Source organism: Pseudochaenichthys georgianus, chromosome 17 (genome assembly GCF_902827115.2).
Source record: "Pseudochaenichthys georgianus chromosome 17, fPseGeo1.2, whole genome shotgun sequence".
In the NCBI taxonomy this organism is placed as follows: Eukaryota; Metazoa; Chordata; class Actinopteri; order Perciformes; family Channichthyidae; genus Pseudochaenichthys; species Pseudochaenichthys georgianus.
The window spans coordinates 37,084,664-37,112,073 of NC_047519.1; the positions used below are offsets into that span (position 1 = coordinate 37,084,664).

Consider the following 27,410-nt stretch of genomic DNA (forward strand, 5'->3'; position numbering starts at 1 on the left):
AGGGACCTACCAGTCAAGATTATTTGTGCGTAGGGGTGCATCATCTGGCGCCTGGTCCTGGTCATCCTCGCCATTGCCCATGCCGTGAACTAACTCCATCACCTCGGGCTCGAACAAATAAGGACGTAATGGTCCATCGTCTGGCTCAATATTCTCACCATCGTCGCTTACTGAACCGGATTCAGATTCAGTTCCTAAAACTACATTTTCGCAGGAAAGCCGAGAGGATGTTTCTGACTCGCTATCATCGCTGGATACCTCGTACAATCCTTCTTCTTTGTCTGGTATATTTGCCCTTCCACGTTCATTCTGCATAGACGCCATGGTTTGTTATTGTTTCGTCTTCCTGAGTTTTCCTCACTTCCGGTTTGGCTGAATCGATCATTTCGTTTCTAAAAAAGTTCGGGGAAGCTGCAATAAAGTGCTTCTAACATGCGTAAGGCAATTATTATATTTTTTTAATCAGGTGTGATTGTTTCGGTACGTAATTATGCTTGTATATAAGTTAAAACGAAACTATTTGGGGTTCAATTTCCACTATCCCTTTAAGCACGTGGCTGGCAAGTCGAACCTGGTGGCAGATTGCCTCTCCAGAGTCGTCATCGGAGCAAACAAAGGAGTCCGATGGAGGTGTTTCGGGGGGGATTTTAGCCTTTGCAGACCATTTACATGCACACAACCTAAATAACACACTACAGGAAAGGGAAAACCTTAAAAAGGATGATAGGGTTTCTTTTAAGAACTGGAACAGAAATCTGTTAAAATGTTTAACTCTGAATTCAGGAGCTTATTTTATTCCTATATAATTTCAAGCAGGAAATTATGCAATATTACGCTAATGCAATATGTTTATTTTGCCATTTAAAATATTCTCACCCCACATTCATGTTCTTAATTATAAAAAAACGGAGCATTAAAAAGGAGATTGGATGGAAGTCAATGGGACTGAAAACCCTTTTTCACAGCCAGTTTTTTCTTTTTACACTTTTTTCACACAAAAAAAAACCCACGCAACTAAAATGCGTTTGTTTACTTGCGAACACGCTGAAGACAAAGACGACAAAATAACGAGAGATGCTGGTCAAACACATAATGCCCTGGATTTTTATTTCATTTTGTGACAATTCAAGAGGATTTTTAGTCTTTCCCATGTGTGTGTGTGTGTGTGTGTGTGTGGTTGAAGGGTCTACAAAAACAAAACAAACTGGGCCAGTGGAATCGGCTTTGGGATTGTGGTACAGACAGAGAAACTACAAGTAGCCTTGTTCAGTACCAAACTCTTCACAGAAGAGAGCGATGATTTTTTTTTGTAACGGTTATTTCTTTTTGTATGTCCCGAATGAAGGCACCCGATAACGTGTGGTTCGTGGCCTTTTAGCCGACAGGAGAGTTTCTAAAAGTAGAGAAAAACTGCTTTTTTATTTTATTTTCATACATCATGATGTAGAAGCTGGAATGATAAGGTCAGTTACTGCATTTTTTTTTACTCCCTTATATTTATTTTTTGATCAACAAGTAACAAAAGAATGAAGTGAGGGGAATTATAATGAAAAAATAAATGTGTGGGGGATACAAAAATATTTATTCTTAAAAATAAAAAAAAGGTTATCTTTGAGAGATTAAGTAAATAAAACCATCCGGTGCCAGACGGCGGAAATCATACAGAAGCAGCATTAAATCAACAAACAAATGATATAGTGCTTAGATAAATCAGAAGCAGCAAAGTCTTCTGGGAAAGATTCATCCCCCCCATTGTTTTGTTCCTCGTCTCAGGAATATTATATGTATGGAAGATCATTGTGGAAACTGACAAACTGATGCTTACGACAAACAAATCACACCCGTCGTGGTTTTTCTTCTCCGGCCCTGCGCCTGAATGCAACATGACGGGAACATCGTGGAAGTTCGTCCTACAGAAATCAGACGAGCCCCCGGCCATGTTCACAACATCCAAAATGATATTTTTTTTTTAAGTTTTCTTTTTTAATCTAGCTAAACACTGATAAGGGGGGAACCGGTGAGGGGTACAGTGTGTACAAAAAAAAAAGGGGGTTTGGGGTGAACGGATTTAAAAATAAAAAACATGAACGGGAAAATAAAGGTTTGTAAACACGGCACAATAAATAGATCCAACAGCAGGTCCCGCACCATGTGATGATGACATACATTTCTCTCACACTCGCACCAGTTTGTCGTTCTCTTGTTTTAATTTAGTTTTTTTTTTTTTATATCTCGAGTGCAAAACATCACAAATGAACAATTCTGTATTCAAGTAATGTTATATACAAGAACAAAGGGGTGGGGGTGTGTGGGAGGGTATTACAAATATGCAGTACTGTACATATAATTGTCATATTAAGAATTTACAGACGATCTCTTATCAACAGTAACAAATAGGGGAAATGGGGGGGAAGGGGAGGAAGAAAAAAAGATTTGTACGAGACGAGCATTGCAGTTAAGTCCCAAAACAGTTGCAGAGGAAACCAAGTCTTGCTCATTCCGCCACCAATAACGAACGATGCATAGCACCTAAAAAAGAAAATGGGGGTTCCTCTCCCCCTCCCCCCTACGTGACCTCCATGGCCACTGTGTTCTCTGACAGACTGTTCAGTGCTGGCTTCTCTTGTTCGTGATTCTCCCTGAAAACACAACGAAAACACAGTTAGCTGCGAGTAACGGCATCAAAAACCCACTGGTATCACTGGTACAACCCTAATTGTCAATTCAGGCCAAAAATGTTGATAAAAATGTCATATCTAAATATTTCCCCCCTACTTCTTTGGGTTGAATCGTTAAATCAACTTCAGTCCCGATTAAACTACCAAATATTTTACAGGATTTTAACCATTACAATAGTTTTTTTCCCCATACATATTTGGAGAAAGGGGGATTTTTCTTTTTTTCACAGCCTTGGATATGTCAAAAATAAGCAACAACATTGATTTTGGTTCATTATTAGTTTTTGAGTTACATTTTAAACGTACTTTTAATCATTAATTTAAACAATTTCCTATTCCAAAAACTGCCACAACATTATTTCCCACTTAAATCTTTTGATCAACTTTAGTCTTGATCAAAACTACGAAATATTCAATTATTTTCTGCATTTCAATGATGTAATATAGGCCTTTTTCCTTTCCTGGAGCCTCTTAAAAACATTTCTTTACCAATATCGTGCGGGCCAATCTTTAACCTTCATGGTCCTTTTTTTTATTAGCAATATATTTAACAAAATGAGGAATTTTATCCCTAAATTGTAAAGCGGAATGCATCCAACTGGTCTGTTTTATACCAATGTGTTTAACAGTGAAAAATATACCAAAATAGACCAGTTGGATGCGTTTCACTTTACAATTCAGGGATAACATTATTTAATTTTTTGTTGCCTTGTCAGTATTTTTCAACATGTATATATATAATTTTTGAATGTTATTTTATTTCCATTTGAGAAGTTTTTTCTCCCAAATTGGTATCAATAAAGTACTTATTTTATCTTAACATCATACTCCCACTGGACCTGGACTTTAACACCCCACACACACACTCAGACACACACATCCAGCACCACACACTTTTTACGCTGCTATGGACAGTCTTGCACTAATGTGGTTTTTCAAAGATATTGAAGCTGTTATTTGGTATATATTAATTGTTGTGCTTTTAATATGTGCATATGTATAAATGTGTCGGTTGATTGTGTATATATATATATATATTTGTTTTTGTATTCGGGATTGTGGGAAACGGTATTCAAGATAAGATAGGACTTTATTCATCCCGAAGGAAGTTGTTGTGCCAGAGATACAAAAATACAATAAACACAGCAGCACAGTATTAATAAAACTGTACACTAACAGTGCGGCAAAAAGAGCAATTCAAAACACAGGAAACATAGCCGGTCGCATATTCCGATCTCTCCGTCTGTACACACAAACTGAAAGATTGACAATAAAGTTGATTTGACTTTCACCTTCTCATCCCCACACTGGATGTTTTCCTCACCTGGGCACTATGTCCAGCGGCGAGGCGGAGGTCGCGGTGACCTTGGGTTTCTGACAGTTGGCGGCTGCGAGTTTTAAGGCGGACGTGGACATGGTGGTGCTGCTCAGCGTCCGGGGGGCGTGGACGCGCTTTCCGGTGGGAACCCCCAGGCGGAGGCTGTTGTTTCCCAGCAGGACCTGAGTGGTGTTAGTGGTGTTGGGGTGGTGGTGGGCGGTGCCGTTGTTGTTACTGGTGGCCGAGGGGTGGAGCAGGGAGGGAGTCGGGGAGGAAGAGGAAGGTGGAGCCACTGTGCTCGAGAGGTGAGAGCCCTTGTAGACACCTGGGGGTCAAAAGAGGGTGGGTGGATGTCAGGAAACATATCACTCGTCACCGGCTTGAAATTCAATATCAGGATCCATGTATTTATTATCCTCTCAAGAATGAAGTAGTCATCACACACGGAGCTGCGTGGGACACAATAGTTCCCTGAATAGTGTCCTTGTATCCATATCACAATATATATATATAGTTTGCCAAATATATATAAATTAGCCTGACTGTTGGTCGTCACTAAAGGGCATTTGTACAATCATTCTAATCAAGATCATTTTATTTTATGCTCGCTGTAGTTTCTGGTAATCTTACAGTTTTGTATTTTTCTGTTTTCTTTTAACCACTTCACGAACATGTTTTGTAGCCTGCCCTTCCTCTTTCTGTACCATGTGATCTATTAGTTCATAAATAAAAACTTTGATAAAAAAAAAAGTATATATAAACGGCTGCTGTTTTCCTAGAGGAAGCGCACTGACTGAGCCTCCCTGTGGCGCTTTGTTGTGTTTACGGACCTGAGGGGGAGAGGACGCCGTTCACCGCTCCTCCTCCCGGGCCGAGGTCCTCCTTGGTTTTCAGAGCCAGCAGTTTGTCGGCGGTGACGAGAGCCGAGGCGGCGAACTGAGCGCTGGCCTGGTCCAACGTATGAGACAGACCCTGGAAGAGGGAGGAGAGGGAAACTGTTAAGGTCTCATATTATACTGTTTTTCTCCAATATATCACAGGTCTCAGATATATACAGAACCTGTTTCTGATTGGCTGAAACACCAAACAGGTCATTGCAGCATTACCCATAATCCCCTCTGTTTCAGCCCTGTTTCCAAAGTGCTGATTCTCTGTCTGTTACTTTAGATGAAAGTAAGGAGCCCCTCCCCACGCCCCTCTGAGAGACATTTGGTTACAAAGAACTCAAAGGTGCTCTAGGAGGAGATTCAGGTGATAAGGGGGGGGGGTTACCTTGGTTGCTGATAGAGGGGACACATGTTGATGTAGAAGAGACATGAAGAAGAGGGGACACATGTTGATGTAGAAGAGACATGAAGAAGAGGGGACACATGTTGATGTAGAAGAGACATGAAGAAGAGGGGACACATGTTGATGTAGAAGAGACATGAAGAAGAGGGGACACATGTTGATGTAGAAGAGACATGAAGAAGAGGGGACACATGTTGATGTAGAGGAGACATGAAGAAGAGGGGACACATGTTGATGTAGAAGAGACATGAAGAAGAGGGGACACATGTTGATGTAGAAGAGACATGAACAAGTGCATTGTACATAATAGGTGACCTTCAAAGCCACTGATGGGGAAACCCACCTTTGTGCTGTGTGTAGTGGCGGTGCTGTTGGCTTTCAGCTGCAGCTGGACCTGCTCCAGCTGCAGCTTCTGCATCAGGGCCAGCTGCTCCAGATGCTGCTGGTACTGTTCGGCTGTGAAAGCTGACAGACACCGGGAGAAAGTTACACATCTGGGACATACATCCATACCTTGATATGCAAAAGATATTGCTGCATCAGTTATGAAGTCCTGCCGTGACTTCCTAATGTTTTCTTGTTGTGCTCTTTGTCTAATGGGGGGCAGTTTCACATTTGAGGAAAACAATAACACACATGATTATTCAGTCAATGATATACTGTCCATCCATTTATCCCAGTTCAATGAAAAGTAAAACGCATGGAGGATGATGTTTCGTGCAGTCAACTTCTGAATGAATCACATGCTCTTCTCAGATACATTTTGCAAGTGATTAGGCTCTACAATTTAGTTAAATAAAAATCACATATGTGACCTGCTCCATCGAAATCAGTCGCATTGACCCGAAGACACATTTTGAGTTGTATACACCATTGGAAAGAGGAGATTCCTAGCTTTCTAATGATATCTGGATTGTTGTTGTACTCCAAATATTAAGCGTCACATTATATAATGACTGTCACCGAGTCCTCATTTTGAGAGAAAGGCCTTCAAAGTTTCCTCTTCTCTGGAATCCATCGATCTGATTGGTTATTAGCAAATGATCAAAATACTACGGAGGGAAGATATTTTCATTTGGAGGGGAAGCTCGTGAGTGTGTGTGTGTATACGTGTGTGTCTGTGTGTAATTTTGCGTTTGTGTGTATTGCGTTTGTTTCCCCCCTCACGAGAAACACCAGCTGTTGTTATGCCTGCTGTGGCGTCAAGTTACTCCGCTCTCCGCTTGTAATTATGCCGAAGCTTCAAAGTTGTATATATCTTCTGAATTTGCCGAAACAAGTTTAATATTCTGAAAGCCAAGACTTTGTTTAATTGAAATCAGATGAAAACAAACTGTAACGGACCCTGCCGTGTTATTTATGATTACTCTACGCTTACATTCATAATGTCAGCCGGAGGGAGGGGGGCAGCGCTGCGGAAGAGCAGATTGCGAGTGAGAGCCGTCTTCGTCCATTTACAAGCTTCAAAAATGTATTTATCGTGTGATTTTGGAAATAAAAGTGTCATATTCTGAAAGCCAAGACTTTGTTTGTTTAAAATCAAACAAAACACCCGAACCCTGAAAAAATAGTTTTTTACGTAAATCCACATTTATTCTGAAATGAGCCGTTGCGACTTCCGACTGATTTCGATAGAGCAGGTCACATATTTCACGTTATTTTCGTCCCTGCATATCTCCAGTTGTTGTGCCAGAGTATTTTAACACGTCACCTTTTCTAATGAGAGCAACTTCAGCCAGATGCCTTTATTTTGTTGTTACTCCAGTGAACCAATTCCCGACAAACCCTCAGACAAACTTCTGGTTTCTTGAGTATTTTTTAGCACCTTAGTTATTCACCCTGTCAACGACATGTTCTTAAATCTGTCTTTAATGGCTTTCTATTGATCATGAAGTCTTATTCCCACATTACGAGGCATTAGTGTGGCCTTTTGTTACGCCTCAGTGCGGTATCGATTCCCTGCGAGGCGTTTACAGGACACCTGGAACGCCCTTCATGCAATCTGTCTCATTTCATTTACAACACTTATAAATTCAGCTCGGCTTATGGCCAACCTCGGCAGCTGCTCTCTGCACACTGAACCACTCTTGTAGTCAAATCTCTGGTCCGTGTCCTTCACTTTGTTGACATGCAGATCAGTTTTAACAAAAGCAGGAATCGATGGGCGCATCAGAACATAAATCCACTCCTGTGTGAAGTGCTCGTAGCAACATCTGCTCGACATTTCGTTTGTATTCAGAGCTCCACGCCTCCTAGTCCCACACACCCCGACAAACAAATCCTCTGCATCTCATGAATTTATTTATCAAACCCCAGATTTAATTGACACCGTGTGCAGAGAGGTGGCGCTCTGTGAATGCAAAGCAACACCTTGAAGACCTTCAGGATGCAGCTAGAGGACGGACAGAGTGTTTAAGGCGAGACACCCCATGTGAATAGGGTAATTTTTTTAACTTAAAAGTATCAGCTAGACATTTCTCCAGTTAATTACTTACAATAAGGCAATTGTTTTTTGTATTATAAGTTTTCTGAAATATCATGTTTAAATATGCAAATTAACCATTATCTCATTAAATATGCACATATTTTAACACATTTCAGGAATCGAAATCTGAACTTTGGATAAAGCCAGGTTCAAAATTCTTGTTTCATTTTGTAGTCATATTAGTATCTAAGGCTTTTACAGAAGGGATATTGGATATCTCTTTTTATCACTCCATAAATCAGCCCTAAAATATACATTTTCGCCATGTTGTTAGGTATACAATGTTGTATAATTCAGGCTATGAATGATATATGAACAAACCCTTCTGTAAAAGCCTTCATAATATTGATAGTAATATAACTGGAATGTTTGGTGTCTCTACGCGCGACTGAAGTTGAAATTTCCTTTAAAGATTGCAGTGAGGCGCTAGCTAAACCCTCCTGTTCTTTGGATGATAGCTTGCACATCGATGCACTCCGTGAAGGTATTTCATGTTCGGGGTCATTTGTTTTTTGTATAACCTTGCTTCGTGCAAGTGACAATTGTTGTCGTCTTCTCTGTGAAAGTTTTTTTCGCCGTTCTTTTGCCGTTTTGAGATTTCAATTTCTAGCGGAAAGCTAACCAGGAAGTGTTTTAGCACACCACGTGACGCATCTGAACGAATCACGTTGTCAGAAATTGACACCAGCCAATGAGATTTTGTTTCTTGGTTTAAGACCCCTTTGTGCTTTCACGATTGGTGCTGATACAAACGAAATGACCGTATTTGGATCCGATGAGATTGTGCAGGAGAGACACAGCTTTCCAGCGATACCTCTGTTGACATGGTGCACACAGCTGTCGCGGTACTTTATGTTACGTTAGAATTAGGGCCGGGAATTTAACTCGTTAATTAAGATTAATTAATTACACAAAAATGTACGCGTTAAAAAAATTAACGCATTTTAATCGCACTTATTTTTGCACAGCGGAACGTTTCTCACTGGATGAGTTTCAGGCGTACCGATTATACTGGAGCACCAACTAACGTTCATGACTTCAGCATGGGACTTCAAACAACAACAAACCACGGTGAACAATAGTCAAACATGAACGAACAAGCTGATGAGACCGCTTTGGTCGGCCCCGTGGATGGGACATTTTGTTTTAAAAAACGGAAGGAAGCGTCGATAAGAGCACGGCTGTGTGCAAATTATGCAAAAAAGAATGTGCACATCACCGCAGCTCATCAAGCCTAAAGTATCACCTAAATGCAAAGCATGTAGCAGCTAGCATGTAGCAGTTAGCCCGACTCCGAGTGCAAGGAACCACACCCTGACCCAACCCACACTCAGCCAGATGACTGGTTTCAGGGCCAGGAAGTCCACGTCTGAGAAAATAACCAGCTCACTGGATTGCACTCAGGGCTCGACATTAAGGACTGCCCGATGGCCCGGGGCCATCTAGTATTTAGCTCGGGCAATGAAGCCTCACCTGCTGGTTGCCCGATCGGGCAATCTATTATGCCAGTATCATGCCGCTCGTGGATCCAGTAATGAGTGACCCGACAGTAAAACTAAACATATCTATAACTAGTTTAGGTAGTTTGAGAGGTAATTAAAATAGCTACGTGTGATATTCTAACCTGAAGTGTGTGTTTTGTTCCGCTCACCGCTGCATGTGGTTATGCAGAGCTGCGTGTCGAGTCTCGACTCGTCAGCAGCAGCTGATCCCTCTCTCCCGTCAGATTAGACTTCACTCGCGTTTATGTCCATATCGATCAGATCCAGCTACTTCTAGCTAATGATAGGACTACCTGCTTATTAAAAGACAACTACACAATAAGTGTCGCTATGCAACTGGATGAGGCCACAAAGTATAGCGCAGCATTATGCATTTGTTTACATGCCCACCGGAACCCCGAGGCATTACCAACAGATCAACGCACAATCAACCCATACAGGACATCTCTTTCTCCACATTAAGTGTTAGACATTTAGAGTTGACTATTCTTGTCTGTCACATACTCTTCTTGTCTGTCACATAAGTGGCGCAACTGAAGCGGTATTGCTCTAAAGGGAAATTATTTTGACCGAAGATATTTAGATTTGCCGCCTAACGGGAACTCTGACGTGTGCTTCGCGGATGCGCTCGGCTCCTCTCGACTGCTGCTCGGGTCTGCTTCCGGATGAGGAGGCATTCGTTCGACCAACTTACAGTAGTTAACATTACAAACATTTTTAACAGGAGCCATAATAGTCTACATAACGTTTGTTTTGGCAGTTATAACTGAATGTAATGTTTTCTACTTTTTTCCATCTGGGAAGGCATTTTCCTTCATCAGATGGAAAGTGTTTTGACCAACAACTTAAGTATTTCTTATAACTATGCAGGGCATGCAAGCGAGCAAACACAAACAAACAAGTGAAATGAAGAATACAATTGAAATTGTACAATATAATATTGTGGTGGTTCATCTTATAATTCAGTCTAGAGAATGCACCAGACAGCATCTAAGACCTGCAAACATCTACATGTTCTAGGGGGACGGAGACCCCCCAAACCCTTCGTGCCATTTCGTCCGCCTGCATTTTTCAGGGCAATCTCTATTGGGCTCACGGCCATCTGTAAATTAGCTTAGAAGGCCCACAGGAACCAAAATCCTTAATGTCATGCACTTGGACTGTAGACCACTTGGAGTAAAATCCATGTGAAAATTGATTCTCACTGTTCTCAGGTCAAATATGTATATTTGATTAAAAATGCGATTAATTTCGATTCATTAATTACAAAGCCTCTAATTAATTAGATTAATTTTTTTAATCGAGTCCCGGCTCTAGTTAGAATGCTAACTTTTGGTGAATTTAGGAGAAATATATAGACGCAAATAGACAAACTATAGTAAAATAAACACTTAAATGTGTATTTTGTACGTTTTCCTTCCAAAAGCCTGAAAGAAAACATGTTATAGAATCAAAATAGCACAAAATCTCAAAATTGACCAGTACTTGAAAAACGATGTTTTTGCCTGCCGTGTCTCGCCTTAAAGGGGTCCAGGTGAAAGGAAACTAACGGTTTGAAAAAGGGAAGCAATCGGACGTGTGTGTATAACGACGTGTGCGAATAATTGTATGGATAGATGCCAATAACCTCTGAACTAGCATTCTTCAGTTGGACCAGGACACACATTACTCTTCTTATCCAGAGTAGTATCTCTCATCCACATTGATTTTTCTTTATGGGCCTAGTCTACAACAGAATTGAGAGGATATTGAATGTATTTGTGTTTTACTTTATTATTTCCATAATCCGCAGAGCTTGCCAACAGTTTCTAATGAGAATACTTTCTTCTGATGTGTGAAAACGGAATATTGGGATAGTTACTGGGATAGACATCCTGCCGATGCAATGACATCAAAAACTAAATTCCATGTACAAAAGGGAAATGCTTTCATTGTAGACGGACTTAAGTGAGAAATCATAGCTGCAGAAAGCTGAGCAAATAAAACCAAAAATACCGTCTCAATGCAACTGGATAAACTGTCTCTTGTTATAAAGAGGAAATTACTCGAAAAAAAACGTTAATAGATTGAAGACGCCGTGAGCAAACATGTTTGCAATTAAATACTTTTTTTTTGTCCAACCAAAGCTTATTTTCTTTGTTTTTCCTCTTCCAGGTTGCGGGAACAATAGCCGGGACTGCTTTTTCAATTTGATGAATCGATCAACAATTATTTTGATTGTTTGTTTATTGTGCATGCAGTCTGCAAACCCCTCCATAGCAACCACTCTGTACCCTTAAAGGTCCCCAATTTTACTGTTTCTCATCAAGATATTACAGCTCTCAGATATATACAGAACATGTCTCTGAAGTGTTTGGCTCCAACCACCAAACAGATCATTGCAGCATTACCCATAATCCCCTCTGTTTCAGCCCTGATTCAAAAGTGCTGATTCTCTGTCTGTTACTTCAGATGAAAACAAGAAGCCCCTCCCCACGCCCCTCTGAGAGACATTTGGTTAAAAATAATACGATTACAGGCTGTTTTTAACACTATTCAGACTCAGCTCTCTGAGCTTAAGCTTCTTTTAAAATGTGGATAAAACCAAGGTAATGCTCTTTTCAAAAGCTAAAAAGACACCAGAGCCTGTTTTGGATATTGTTACTATGCAAGGACAATTACTCAAGTGGTTACCTGTTATAAATACCTAGGTATCTGGCTTGATGATCGTCTTACTTTTAAACTTCAGGTCATTAAGCTGCTGAAAAAGCTGAGGGTTCGGCTAGGTTTCTTTCTCAGAAACACGTCCTGTTTCTCGCTTGAGGCCAGGAAAAGGCTCTGTGACCTTTGACCTGTGCTGGACTATGGTGATTTGATCTATATGAATGCACCTGCCAATTACCTGAACAAGTTAGATGCCGCCTATCACAGCGCACTGAGATTTGTCACAAATTGTAAAGCGCTTACTCTTCACTGTACCCTGTATGCCAAGGCAGGTTTACCATCACTCTCTGTACGGAGGCTCAGTCACTGGTACACGTTTATTTATAAAGCTTTGTTGGGTAAACTCCCGTATTATATCTGCTCTCTGATAACACAGAGAGTTGCAAGCAGCTATTGTCTGAGGTCACATGATGTAGTCTTGTTAGATGTGCCAAGAGCAAGGACTGTCTCAGGTAAGACAGCTTTTATGTGCGCAGCTCCACTTGCTTGGAACAATCTTCAGCAAGAATTGAAACTGAAAAATCGCATTTTTCTGCATGTTTTTAAAGCTAGGCTAAGTGAAATGCTTGCTGATACAATGGGCACTTGTAAATGTCTATAACTATGTATCCTGTAAATATAATGTATACGTGGGGGTTACCTTGGTTGCTGATTGGCTAATGGTTACACAAGCCAAAACATCGTTATGACATCATAAAGTAGCCAACATTTGATCAGACAGGTTTTTATAGAAATGGATCAAAAAGAGAGAGAATCTTTGTTCCTGAAACTTTCAGAGTCTCTTTTCACAGAGATGTTCACGTTGATGTAGAAGAGACATGAAGAAGTGGATTTCGCCTGATAGGTGACCTTTAAATCAGAGTGAGTAATACACCAGACTCCTTGTAGATTTAACAGTGAACATAAAACCCATGCAAGAATCAAGCAGAGAGAAAGAACTAGCATCTCAAAGTCAGTGCCGAGACGATACATCCTGCAGCCGGTCCACTTACCAGCAGTGGGGGGGGGTGCGTGGACGACCCTCCCCGGGCGCAGCGAGCCAAACGGCTGTCCCGCGGCTGTGGGGGAGGAGGCGGGTCGCTTCAGGCTGCGACTCAGCTTCCTGAATAGCGGGTGGGCATTGTCCAGCTCGTGTAGTGGTAGTGTCCGTGGTCTAAAGTGCCTCCATCGGCACGCACTTATATTCAACAGTATCTGACTGAGGTCCTTGGAAGAGGGGGAGGAGAGGGAGGAGGAACTTCTGTCCGAGGTATTTGTTTCTGAGGTACTGGCAAACTTGTCGGAGGCCGGCGAGCGCGAAGAAGCTGCAGGAGGAGGAGGTGACGGAGGAAGAGACGTGTCGAACTTTTCTGCATCCAGGTCGTGGAAAACGTTGTCGTAGTCCGTGTGCGCTCTGTCCAGCAACACCCTGCGAGAGGAGAAGTTAAAGCGACGTTAGTAAAGATAGAAAACCTACTTTTCAGGACTTATCTTATTAATCTTGATTATTTAATTTAAGTTGTATTTGATAAGGGGGGGGGGGGGGTACCTTGGCTGCTGATTGGCTAATGGTTACACAAGACAACACATCGTGATGACATCATAAAGTGGCCCAAAATCTGATCAGCTCGTTTTCAGACAGGTTTTTATAGAAATGGATCAAAAAGAGAGAGAATCTTTTTTCCTGAAACTTTCAGAGTCTCTTTCCACAGAGGGGACACATGTTGATGTAGAAGAGACATGAAGAAGAGGGGACACATGTTGATGTAGAAGAGACATGAAGAAGAGGGGACACATGTTGATGTAGAAGAGACATGAAGAAGAGGGGACACGTGTTGATGTAGAAGAGACATGAAGAAGAGGGGACACATGTTGATGTAGAAGAGACATGAAGAAGAGGGGACACATGTTGATGTAGAAGAGACATGAAGAAGAGGGGACACGTGTTGATGTAGAAGAGACATGAAGAAGAGGGGACACATGTTGATGTAGAAGAGACATAAGAAGAGGGGACACATGTTGATGTAGAAGAGACATGAAGAAGAGGGGACACGTGTTGATGTAGAAGAGACATGAAGAAGAGGGGACACATGTTGATGTAGAAGACACATGAAGAAGAGGGGACACATGTTGATGTAGAAGAGACATGAAGAAGAGGGGACACGTGTTGATGTAGAAGAGACATGAAGAAGAGGGGACACGTGTTGATGTAGAAGAGACGTGAAGAAGAGGGGACACATGTTGATGTAGAAGAGACATGAAGATGAGGGGACACATGTTGATGAAGAAGAGACATGAAGAAGAGGGGACACATGTTGATGTAGAAGAGACATGAAGAAGAGGGGACACATGTTGATGTAGAAGAGACGTGAAGAAGAGGGGACACATGTTGATGTAGAAGAGACATGAAGAAGAGGGGACACGTGTTGATGTAGAAGAGACATGAAGAAGAGGGGACACGTGTTGATGTAGAAGAGACATGAAGAAGAGGGGACACATGTTGATGTAGAAGAGACGTGAAGAAGAGGGGACACATGTTGATGTAGAAGAGACATGAAGAAGTGGATTTTGCACAATAGGTGACCTTTAAAATGTACTTTTTACCAAAGACTGATGTCAGATTGTGTCACATCTGTACATTTGAACAAAAGCGTGGCATTGCAAAAGCCAGGTATCCATACACCTAATAAACTGCACGGTTAAGCATATGACAAAAACAAAGAAAAGGGTAAATCTAAAGGCGCAGAAAGTAAACAAACAGGATTTTAACCGACCTGCCGCCTCGCCCCATGCGCCGCCGGGCCATCCCGAGGCAGCGGCGCGGCACGGTGAGCGTTGTGAGACTGTAGCGGAAACGAGCTTCTGCCAAACCGCCGTCCCAGGGTCCGCACCACGGCCAGCTGCCCACCCGGTCCTGACGCACCTGCAGACAGAGAGCCACGGTCACACCTTTCATTCTGGGTACAAAACCTCTGATGTGTAATTTGTATTATCTTTAATATTTTTTGGATGCATGCTTCTTAGTTAACATTGAGCCGTCTCTGGCTCTTTTCTGCTGTCACGATGTACATGTCCCCTCTGTGGGACTGATAAAGGCATTCTGACCATGGAGGTGTTTCTCCATCACCGTCACTAAGACACTCACAGATTGCATTTTACTGTGAAACGAGAAGAAAATGTCTTGATATCGAAATGATCTGCAGGGATATGTGACGTAAACTGAAGACTATGAAGGCGAAATTATAAAAACTAAAATGAATCTCTTCTGATGACTTTGTGGTATTCAATTCAAGCCGTCTTTCCCTTTCCAATCAATTTTCAAGTCAATTTGATCCTTGAACAAAAAAAGAGTTTCTCAACAAGAAATCATGTGAAAGCATCACTTTGTGTTGACTAGAGCAGTGCTTCTCAAAGTGGTCCGTGAGCGCCCCCTAGTGGTCGGTGAGTATATTGGTAACATTTCACATTTGAAATAAATACATTTATTTAAGTTTTCCGCACTCTCGCGGGAATATCTCCGCAATGGAACGAGCTAAAGTTTAACTTTCGATTGCATGATATAGCCCAGATAAACACCTTCATCACACATGTGGCCACTTGTTTGTACAATTTTCAGGCGATTTGTAAAAAAAATGTGTTTTTGGAAATGTGTGGAGTTAGGTGGTCCGCGAGTGTTTTTTTATTGGTTAAGTGGTCCTTGGTATGAAAAAGTTTGAGAAACACTGGACTAGAGGACACTAGATGCTCTGAAGAAAGTGATTCAGCATGAGAAAACGGACAAATCGACTAAAGAAAACTCAGTTACGAACACCAAGATGCCAGTTATCCAACTAATCGAGAGGCTTAGCAACACTCAAACCATGTTATAAAACAACTCAATGATGCTTATCGTTCCTGTTCTAACCAGCACTGCAAAGAACATTTAGAAACACCACTGCTGGGACACGAGGCCCTCTTAAACTCACCAGCATGTAGAAACAAAGCTCTTGTATGTACTTGTGTACAGCGTGTGGAGGATTTCAGTCCAAGTCCCTCCTCAAAACCACCTGTTCAGCTCAGCCTACTCACTGCAGCGCTACATGTTCCCTGTTACGGTGCTTTTGTACCGTCTTAAACCTTTCCTTAGAATATTGTATGAACTGTAAGGTGGGCGCTTTGAAAGGCGCCTCTAAAAACAGAATGAATTATTATTACTTACAGCGTAGTACTGGCAGCCGGCCTTCCTGCGAAAGGCGAAGGCACCGTCTGGGTCGTTCTCCTCCTCCGCTTCTGAAGAGCCTGAGTGCAGCTGTGGACAGAGGTCAAAGGTCAGTCTAGCACCGGTGCAAACGCAGAAGCTATAACACTGAAGCCCGTAGAGTCGTGCAGGAACGAGTCCTACAACCCGGAAGTGAGTTAGCATTTTACCACCTCCGGTTCCCTCGTCGCGGAGCCAACGGGATTTATGAACTAGTTTGTGGAAAACAGCTGTAAATAAGGTCTGTGGTTGAAGAGACATTAAATCCATCAGCAGTTACTCCACTGGGGATTTCTGAAGAGTTTACTTGTCTGAGAAACGATGGTTGTTAACATGTGGCTGAATAGGACTACAGGAGTTGTCGAGGCCGTTATACGTCATTAACACGTACACAGTCCTCTAAATTAGTTTGCCCTGTTCTGCTTGAAAGCAAGTACCTCCTGCAAAGTGTTCAAACTGTTCAAACAAACGCTTCAACTTGTACCATTTTCAATCTGTATGTCTGAATATGGATCTTAAGTTGGCGTGACGTTGAAGCAGCGACCCTGCTGTAGTTCCTTTATAGCATAACGTTAGCATTTTGCTTCTGGCGACTAGATTTATGCTTCGAAAATTATAAAAGTAGGGTAGACACGTGGATATTATCCGGCTGAACAAAACATGCATTTATGAAACAGGTTTGTTTTTTCCACAGACCTTATTTTTTTACAATATTCCAAAATCCTATGGAGAAATCCCGTTGCTTTTTTGTCGAGGGAACCCATGCGCATCTTACCTCCGGGTCAGCCTACAAATATACGTCATCACTGCACCGCTCTATTCACTCGTCTCATGTGGTTTTGCAAATTCGAGTAGATTTATCAGGACAAAAAAGAGGGGCAGTGGGAATAGAGTGGAGGTATGGGAAATGCATTCAGACTGCAAAGTGATTACTGAGACGATTGATTTTAGAAATGTGCGATGAACACTGTTCTGCTCTGCGTTTCTTTACAAGACTCTAAACCCATATAAAGTTGTTAAAGAGAGTCACGGTATACCTCCATGGACATGCATTCAACAAAAGAGTTTTAATTTCTACGTCATATTACAATTACATCTTCACCGTCATGTTTTTTTTATTTTAGGCAAAATCAGACCTGCAGATTTGGAGATATTCCCAATGCTGTATAATATTTGTTTCCTGACTTAAGTCCAAATTAAAACCGATATATAAGAATAGACGTTATGCAGAAATATCACTTGATGCATTGAACAAAAGAAAAGTAATCAACAAACGATACATTCTCTGAGACGAGCGTGTGCTTGCCTGAATGCCTGTGTGTGTTAGTGATGTTAACGATCCGATTCTTTTGAACGAAGGGAACCGAGTCCTACTTGGTGAGAGATGTTCTTTTCATCGTTGGTTCACCGCCTGCCATAAATCCACTCGCCTTTACGTGCACGGTGAAAAAGCTTGATTTTGTTCACCAAGCATATTCCGTGAAGACCCTCCCCTACTCTGACTGGTTAGGTTTAGGCAGGAGGAGTGAGATGTTGTGGGTTAGGGTTAGCCAATCAGAGGCAGGTCTTAACGGAATACGCATGAGAGAGAGAGAGAGAGAGCGAGAGAGAGAGAGAAGTCATAACAAGTGGTACAATAGAATGGGAGGGATGAAACCCTCTTTAATGGCACACAGTGACATGTGTTCTCTGCTTTTAACCCATCCTAGCACCAGGAGCAGTGGGCAGCTATTGCACAGCGCCCGGGGAGCAATGGGAGTGAGGGGGGTGTCCGGTGCCTTGCTCAAGGGCACCACGGCAGGGCAGGAGGTGAACTGGGACCTCTCCAAGTAGCGGTTCACACTCAATATTTTAGGTCTGGTCGGGGACTTGAACCGGCGACCCTACAGCTCCCAGTCCAAGCCCCTACTGACTGAGCCCCTGCCGGTGGTACAGGTAGACGACGTGTTTTTCGGGTGAAAGAATTTGCTAAACGCAGCAGCATTTGGATGCACTGGATAAAACGGAGTGCAACATCTGTAAAGCCAAAATATAATTAAACGCCGGGTCAACAAATAATCTCCACCGCCATTTAAAAAAAACCTGGCTCTTTTGAACAGCTCTCGGAAAGGAACGGAGCCATGAAATCCGTAATTCCCATCATTAGTGTGTGTGTGTGTGTGTGTGCGCGCGCGTGTGTGTACCTGGGAGTAGGGCTCGTCGTCCGAGCTGGGGAAGTCGTACTGGTTGAGGTCCTTGGCGTTGAAGACAGCAGGCCCCGGATGGTGGGGCGCGCCCGACGACAGCGGCAACGCTTTCGGCTTCTTCTCGTATTTCCTCTTCTGACGGGGGACTTCCGCCTTCTCGGGCTAAAGGGGGATAAAGGACGCAACTCGTGAGAATTAAAAAGCACCTAAAGGGTAGCCTACATGTCTCCGTCCTGTCTGTACAGTATTTATTTTGTAGAAGACATTTTAACATTAGTTTTAGCTCTTGTTTTTAAGATTAGATTTAACTTTATTGTACATTGAAATGCATCCAAGCAGAAAGTGCAAAGAGTAGCCAAAGGCATAATGTATATAAATGTATAAATAGGATTAAATATCTTCGATAAAGGAGCAGATTTAGAAGCATATACAAGTTAAATACATAATACAGAGTGAAAGCTCCGTGACTTTTTTAACTTGCACGTTTTGATAAGTTATACTTTCTGCTAGTGCTTTATATAATGTGTGTAGAATACTGTAGGTCTAGGAAGTGGCCGTGTGTCGGTCTATGGTTATACTGTACATGATCATTTAGTTCTTTCTTAAAAAAAAAATGGATCCCAAATCTCAATGACATTTAAATAAAGTATTTAACAAATAGAAACACACATCGTCATTCCTGGATGCCTCGTTTTAAAGTAAGAATAAAGCTCAACAAATATCTTTTGATAGAAGCGAGCCGCACCTTGGACTTGTAGTCCTTGAGGTCCATGTGGTCCTGGTGTCGGTACTGGTTAGTGACGGGGACCAGGGGAATGATCTGCGGCCTCACCAGCGCCCGCTCAGCCAACACCTCTGCCATCACCTCCCCGCTGTAGTCCGACATGACGTTCCTGGAGAAGAAAACCGGGATATTTCAACATGTTTTCATTTGAAAAGAGGAGTCCTTCTCCCCCTCGAACTACACCAATGAAACATTAAGCCGTCTTTGACTCTTTTCTGCTGTAGCAATGTACACGTCCCCTCTGTGGGACTAATACAGGTTTTCTGACTCTGATCATGGGGGCGTTTCTACATCACTGTCACTAATGGCGCATTTCCACTGCAGCGCTTAGCACGGTTTAAGCGTGCAAAGCCCGGCCCGTTTTTGGTTGCGTTTCCACTCGGGGTAGTTCCGGCCAATGGTACTGTTTCACAGTTTTCTGGCTCTCCAAAATCCAGGTTCTTTCCGGGCCAACAACCGGGCTGAGTATGCTAAACTAGTAGAAGAATCAATTTGACCGTGATTTAATTGTCATACACGTTTCTAAATGATGCCGAAGTAACAACATACTGATACCGGTTAGTAAAAACCATGAATTAATGCTTTGACAAGTCTGCAGACAGACGGCAGAGAAACACCTTTTAAAATGCGTGTTTTCTGAATGGAGCTTGGCTAAGCTAACGCAGTATATGCTCCGACCGTCCACACTCACAACAACGGCCCATACAGACATAAATAAACCAGTATCCTCCATGACACAGGCAGTCTGTGGTTTGTACTTGTTTAACTTTTGTCTAGTTTCTGAACAGATATGAGGAGCTGTGAGCTCTGAGTGCTAAGAGCTAATGTTGGTTTTCTGTGGTTCGCATTGAAGATGACGTCACGGCTCCGCCTACACTGCGTTACTATAGTTACTGCCCCAGTTCCTAAACTGTAATGTGAACGCATGAAGGCCTAACTATACCGTACTAAGCCGTGCGAGGCCCTGCAGTGGAAATGCGCCATTAGAGAGGCTTAACGATGCAGAAAGAGGGAGATAAATCATTCACCGTCACTAAGACACTCACTGATTGCATTACACTGTGAAACGAGGAGAAAATGTCTTGATATCCAAATGATCTGTAGGGATATGTGACAAACTGAAGACTATGAAGACGAAATTCTAAAATCAATCTCTTCTGATGACTTCTAGCAAAGTGAATTTTAACACTTTGTGGTATTCAAGGCATTTTTGTCGTCTTACGCTTTCCCCGTTTCTTCCACTGATCAATTTTCATGTCAATTTGATCTTTTGAAGAACTAAAAGAAAAGACTTTCTCCACAAGGAATTATGTAAAAGCATCACTTTGTGTTGCTTAGAGGACACTAGTATCTTTGAAAAAAGTGAATCCGAAGGAGAAAATGATTAATAACGGACTTATCGACCAGTAGCTACCAACACCAAGATGCCAGTAGAGAAAACTCACTAAGTTCTCCACTCTTTTTGTTCCACTTTATAACCCGCCTTTCTGTCTCCAGCTGGTTGTCTAATTGCCTTTTGTTTACGTCTCCGTGTGTTGTGCGTGCAGCCCTGGAGACGTTACCTCTTCTCAAAGATCTCCAGCGTGAGGTGCAGCAGCTCTCTCTTGCTCTTCTCCCTCCTCTTGATCATCTCCAGGATGGTGACGGCTCGGCTGAGATCCCTGCGCAGCTTCAGCATCTTCTCGTAGGACGATTCGTCGTTCTTACGGTTCTGAGTGTTGGAGGAGGAAATATATATAAGCGATACTTAAAGACATGATCGATGCCGATAAGGTGTCAACATTAAACGCTGTTCTTTAGGGCATGAGCCTCACACTAAGACGCGTAATGACAAGACATTCACACACAATTATCAAATATTATGAATCATTCGTATTTAAATTAAATGTATCGCATGTGCATCAAGTGTAGAAGTCAACAGGTTTCGATGCTTTGTCTCACTTCTTTGCACATTCATAAAAGCTGCATGGATGAAAGCAAACGGGTTGCCAAGATCATACATTTCACACCCAGGGTAAATTCTTAAAATGACCACTTGATGGCGTACAAATGCTTTACAAAAGAAACAGTCAATGTTCATCTCTGATCAGGGAAGATATTGGTTTTAAAATAAGCTGTAACGACATTATTGCATTACACTCAATGAGAGGTAAGAAGTGTTTCCACTGAAACCATGAGGCCTATATGCTATATCCTTTGTGTCCTCGGGCAAGGCACTTCACCTGAACTTGCTCCCGTGGGTATTGTCCACAGTGACCATTGCATGTATATATAAATATGTGTAATGTGTGTCTGTAAAGCGCTTTGAGCATCTGGAAAAGCGCTATAATAAATGCAAGGAATTATTATTATTATTATTATATGCTAAAATTGTTTCTGTTCGTATAAAAAAACGAACCAAATATCTGTTATTTCTGAGCAAACTGTCCGTTACTTGTCAGACAAGTTTGTTTGCTCACGGCAGAACAACCCCCCCCTCTCCTCTTTGTTATGTGTAGCCACTTTGATAAAAACAATAATGACTTAGTTATATGTTGTTTTGATTCGTGCCTTCCAAAAACTAAATGAAAAAAGATAATTATTATCATAAGCACAAAGCGACAGTGTAGAAATGGCAATGACATTCTTCTGACCTGAGCTCCTCCAACAGTGCAACATATATAATAAAAAGTCGTGCAAAAAGTCTATATGTGTGTCTAGAGAAGTCAAAAGGTAAATGTACTTATGGGCGACTGTGGCTGCGAGGGAGTGCGGTCGTCTTTCAACCAGAAGGTAGGTTGTGCGTTCGATCCCAGCCCGTGCAGCCAACATGTCGATGTATCCTTGGGCGAGATACCTAACCCTGAGTTGCTCCCGATGGCAAAACGGTGTGTGTGTGTGTGTGTGTGTGTGAATGTTAGGTCCTAGAGTAAGGTGCACTGCTCTGTATGAATGGGTGAACGACATGTAGAATGTAAAGCGCTTTGAGGGGTCGTAAAGACCGGATAAAGCGCTATACAAGTACAGTCCATTTACTTGTGTGAAGTGGCAGACAGGGTATTTTCTTTTGACAGCCTCAAGTGTTGAGAATCATCGCTCTACATCACAGGCTACCTCACAATAATCTGGCCAGTGACAGTGAGATTAAATTACATTACATGTCACTTGAAAGATGCTTTTTCCTCCCTCTGGAACGCAATCAAAACCAGCCCAGTCTCACAAAAAGACGTGTAATAGGTTAGGGTTGGTCGACAGGGCAAAACGTAGTATATTCACGAATAACCCTCTCAAGACGTGATCGCAAACTTTCCCAGTGAGAAAAACAACATGGCGGACACCCGATTAATTTTTAGTGGGAAATCCTAAATTGCAGGACAGTTTGGGCGTTAAAATGCTTTTTGATTACATTTCTAGCGAGAAGTGTATACTTTTAGAATCTACGTCCAGTGGATGTGGCGGATCCATAGTTTGATAGATATTACGAAGATTATTTGAGCTCCATGTTTTTTTTTACAAAGTATTGCATCCATGTCACGTCTTGAGAGGGTTATTTGTGAATATACTACGCTTTGCCCCGTCGACCAACGTAGCTATTACACGTTTTTTGAGAGACTGGGTTGTCACAATCCATAAGAGACTGCACTGACCTCACCAGCTTCAAAAACCGTACAAAAAACTCACCTCTTCAAACTGGCTTTTAATGTGTGATTGTTGTTTTATTGCTCTATTTTAATGTGACTTTTACTATATTTATTTGTCGTCCTTTTTTTCTTCTTTTTTTTCTACCTCTGCAAAGCAACTTACAAAATACAATGATTATTTATCCAAAGCGACTTCCATACACTCAATACTGCTTTTTCCCCACAATTTCTTGGTGAAGTGTCTTGCCCAGGGACACAACGACATGCTGACTGCAGTGGGGATTGAACCAGACCCCCTCTGATCCCAATATAAACACACTATCCCACTGAGCCACAGCCTCTTCTGAGATGTTATCAGAGTGTGAAAAAAATATTTCTCGGAAGAAGGAAACCAGTCTGACTTGACAAAGTATTTTCTACAAGGTGTGACGCTGCACAATGCATTTCTCCATAGTCATCGCCACACTGCTACCGATGCTTTGTTCCACTTATCAATACAACAGTATATTTTTTACACTTTCCCCGTAAACTAAAATTAAACAAATGTAGCTCTTGCCGTATCCAGCCAGCCAACTGCTTTTTCTGCAATTCCTCAACTTAATTATTCACGTGTTTTTCCCCATCTTATAACTCCACTTCTGCCGTTTCCAGACCGCTTTTCTCACTGCTCTTTAAAGTTAGTTACACTCCACAATACAACAGCTAACCGTGTCACAGAGTATTATTGCCTTTAAAGAAAAGTAATTATCAGCACAGGGATGAATCATGTATAAAAATTACTTTAATCCACTGCTTTTTCCCCACTTTCTAACTCCACTTCGTCTGTTTCCATCCAGCTCACGGCTTTTTCTGTCATGTCTTTACTTATTTATTAGCATGTTAAACAGATAACATTGTATTTTTTCCCTTAAACTTAAAAGCCTAACAGCATGAGATCTGGTATGAAGTTAAAAAAAAAAAAGTAGTGGGATGAAACGATAACAGGGTTCACCTTATGGCCTAAAATGGTGAAATGCAATTACTACAAACTACTACCGCGGATTGGGCTGAGAACGAGTCCGAGAAAGTTGCTCCCCCATGTGACGTAAGATGACGCGTTTGACGTAAAAAGAAAAGCAGTTTTTAGTAGCAGAGCTCAAAGCGGCTCCTTTCCCTCTGAATTCCTTATGTCTTGTAAAAAATATCAAATCCTGCATTAACTTCTTTAATTGTAATTTTCAGGCAAGGTTAAAGGTAAGTTTCAGAAACCGGCTCGAGATACACTCTTTGTTATATTCCATGGAATGCTCTGAACATCCCGATAGCAATGAATATCTGAAGTGCTTTGACAACAAATCCATAAAAAAATGTCATCTGTAGAAGCCGTGATACTGTAAAAAGTACAACCAATCGGATTGGATGGCCTACCTGCCTGTCAGCCTTCCATCGGGGCACACACTTATCTCGTGCCCTCATTGGTCATGTGCGCGTTCGTGTGTGTTGGGGGAGGGGCTCTGTGAGGAAGTGGCAGATTTTCTCCGGTTGTGTATTTTCAAATTCTAGCGATCTCGAGCCGGTTTCTCAAACTTACCTACCCCACCTTCAAGCATAAATCCATTAAAAAAAAAGAAGTTGCAAGTTGCTCTTTAAGCAAAAAGCATTCACCAAAGAGATCCAGTTTGAACAACTACCAAGACCAGAGCCACAAACAAAGTGCTGATAAAACGCTGAGTTTCAGACTACCGACCTTCCTGGTTTGCATCTTCTCTGTGCGCCGCCTGAAGGCCACGTAGGGGTCGCTGGTGCTGGAGCCGTCCCGTCTCTCCTGCTTGCAGTTTGGGATGAGGCAGTTTGCTCGGCTGGTTTTCCTCTTGCGGCTCCAGTAGTCGAAAACCTCCTTGATGAGCTCGTCGTCCTCCTTCAGCAGCAGCTTGGCCTCCGGAAGACTCACCGCCTGAAAGCAAGATGGAAGATACAAACATGAGTTACATCTCAGATGATTAAAAGATGGATTTGCACGGGTATTGAAAGGTTCCCTATTATACCGTTACTCATCAATATATCACAGGTCTCAGATATATACAAAACGTGTCTCTGATTGGCACCAAACGGATCATTGCAGCATTACCCATAATCCCCTCTGTTTCGGCCCCGTTTCCAAAGTGCTGATTCTCTGTTACTTTAGTTGAAAGTAAGGAGCCCCTCCCCATGCCCCTCTGAGAGAGATTTGGTTACAAAGAACACAATGGTGCTCTAGAGGAGATTCAGGTGATAAGGGGGGGCGGGGGGGTTACCTTCGTTGCTGATTGGCTAATGGTTACACAAGACAACACATCGTTATGACATCATAAAGTGGCCAAAATCTGATCAGCTCATTTTCAGACAGGTTTTTATAGAAATGGATCAGGACAAAAAGAGAGAATCTTTAGGCGCATTCACACCGCAGTACTTTTCCCACTTTAGTTCCCATATAGTTCCGAAATGTCGCGTGGGGACTTTCGTGGGGGGGAAAAGGTTCCTATGTCTGATTGGCTGGGCGGATTGCAAACCACGCCCCGTCAAACTCCCAAAAAGTTTTGTGAAGCCGCCATTTTATTACCCTCGCATTAGCATTATTAGCATTAGCATTAGCCCAGCGCAGAAATGCAGAGAGACTAACTTATGGCAACACAAAATAAACCATGGGAGCGGTGGAGATGAGGAGGTGTCGGCGTTCTGGCGATTTACTCCGAAGGCTTCAGTAGAAGCTGCTGGGACTCCGAGCAGCTTCTACTGAAGCCTTCCCCAACTCCGGGGACTTCCGGCCGGGGACTTTGGGCGGCAGTATACGCCGTGAAGTGGTTTGCGGCCTGCCAGTAAACCCAAAGAAGAAGAAGAAGAAGTGACGTCAGCAGCTCATTTGCCTAATCCTTCCCCATGGATTTATTCCGGTGTGAACGCGATCTGTACTTAGTTCATGCGAACTAAAGAGTTCTGATGAACCTTTGTGGGAAAAGTACTGCGGTGTGAAAGCGCCTTTTGTTCCTGAAACTTTCAGAGTCTCTTTACACAGAGGGGACACATGTTGATGTAGAAGAGACATGAAGTGGATTTTGCATAATAGGAGACCTTTAAGGGAGGTCAAATCTGATAATGAGGGCTCGTATGTGAATGGCGTCTTACCATAAATAGTCTCAAATTCATACAAAATGAAGGTATCAGTTTATTTTCATAGGTTCATTTTGTATTTGTCTATTAGGGTATTTCAGGGGCCTTTCTCTACAGGCGGCTGTGTTTTAAAGGGGATGCAGACGGAGACACAAACAGTGCCGACCTGCTGTCCACTGCCTTTCTCCAGCCGGTCGATCATCTCCTCAAACTGCAGGAAGCTGATCTCCATCTTCTTCTTCAGCTTGTTGACAAACGCGTCATCTTCCGAGTCCAAGTCGTAGTCGGGCTGCTCTGCGTCCAAGCTGAAAGCTGCAGAGAGGAACAAGGAAAAACACACTTTAGACATTTGGTTATTTAATAGCCATATATAACATAACAGATTTGTAAATCTATAAAAACGTAATGTTTCTTACTCCAGGCTGAAGACTTTTCTTTTGCTGCTGCTTTTAATTGAACTATTCATATCTTACACTTTTATTAATGTGTGTTTATTATCTTTGCTTTTTAATGAATGTCTTTAAATGCCATTTTCTTTATGTCTTTCGTTTTTGTAAAGCACTTTGAATTGCCTTGTGTTAAAAGGTGCCATATAACAACCCAGTCTCACGGCATTTCGTGTAATAGTCACCAAATTAATTTAATCTATTGATTCGTGTCACACAGAACGATTCTAAAAGCAATGTATTTCTATTGGTGCCTGCACCACGTCTTTTTGTCCGTTCGGGTCTTCAAAATACCAGAAGCTGTGTGGATCATAAAAAAAATGTCTTGCTCAATATCTTACCCTAAGCCTTTTATTTTAAATCGTATAACGTCAGAATTTTTTTGCCGTCCGCGAGGAAAAGAAATGTGGCTCAGAGCCTCAGAATACTGAAATCTGTATTTTCTTTTCCTTCTACTTTGTTATTATTTGGTGCAGGCAGGAAACACACTACCAATAGAAATACATTGCTTTTAAAATCGTTCTGTGTGACACGAAAAAAAAGGGGGAAATCGCGTTGGTGAACACGAATGAATAGATTAATTTCGTGACTATAACACGAAATGCCGGGAGACTGTGTTGTATATAAATAAACTTGCCTAATATTTCAAAAAGCTGTGGATGACATTGATGGGGGAGAATTATCTGTTCATAAGAGACACTTTATGTTCCTCCAGTTGGGAAATAGTTTTGACAGCAGAATTTTGACAGTCAATGTTCATAAATAACATTTCTTAAAAATGGAATGACATACAATAAATAGATATTAATAATAAAATAGAGGTATTCTCAGTAGAAAAGACAGAGTATCTTCACACCATAACATCTTTAAAAATAAATGAGAACACTCCAATATACCAATCTACTAAAAAGGGACAGAAGCATAGTGTACTCTATACATACAGACATTGTGCACAGTAGCTTTTAATTCAAAGTAAAATAAATCAGAATGAAAGACCTCCATCACCCGACTGTGTTCTGGGTTTTTAAAATTGTGTTTCATAATCCATATTTTCAG

At 41.9% G+C, this 27,410-nt stretch overlaps 1 protein-coding gene across 2 annotated transcripts in view; it reads right to left on the minus strand.

The window, feature by feature from the left end:
• Positions 1–1,075: 1,075 nt before the first annotated feature.
• Positions 1,076–27,410, minus strand: part of LOC117462234 (enhancer of polycomb homolog 1-like) — a 47,045-nt gene continuing 20,710 nt past the window's right edge. For both annotated transcript variants that reach the window (XM_034104365.2, XM_034104364.2), the window contains exons 3-14: positions 26,075–26,220; positions 24,509–24,715; positions 20,725–20,873; positions 19,124–19,271; positions 18,376–18,540; positions 16,154–16,243; positions 14,730–14,878; positions 12,969–13,384; positions 5,630–5,751; positions 4,827–4,968; positions 4,003–4,321; positions 1,076–2,639 (exon numbers count right to left, since the gene is read on the minus strand). In XM_034104365.2, coding sequence (XP_033960256.1) covers positions 2,567–2,639; positions 4,003–4,321; positions 4,827–4,968; positions 5,630–5,751; positions 12,969–13,384; positions 14,730–14,878; positions 16,154–16,243; positions 18,376–18,540; positions 19,124–19,271; positions 20,725–20,873; positions 24,509–24,715; positions 26,075–26,220 — 2,126 coding nt within the window. In that variant the 3' untranslated portion in view covers positions 1,076–2,566. The remainder of the gene's footprint in view (positions 2,640–4,002; positions 4,322–4,826; positions 4,969–5,629; positions 5,752–12,968; positions 13,385–14,729; positions 14,879–16,153; positions 16,244–18,375; positions 18,541–19,123; positions 19,272–20,724; positions 20,874–24,508; positions 24,716–26,074; positions 26,221–27,410) is intronic.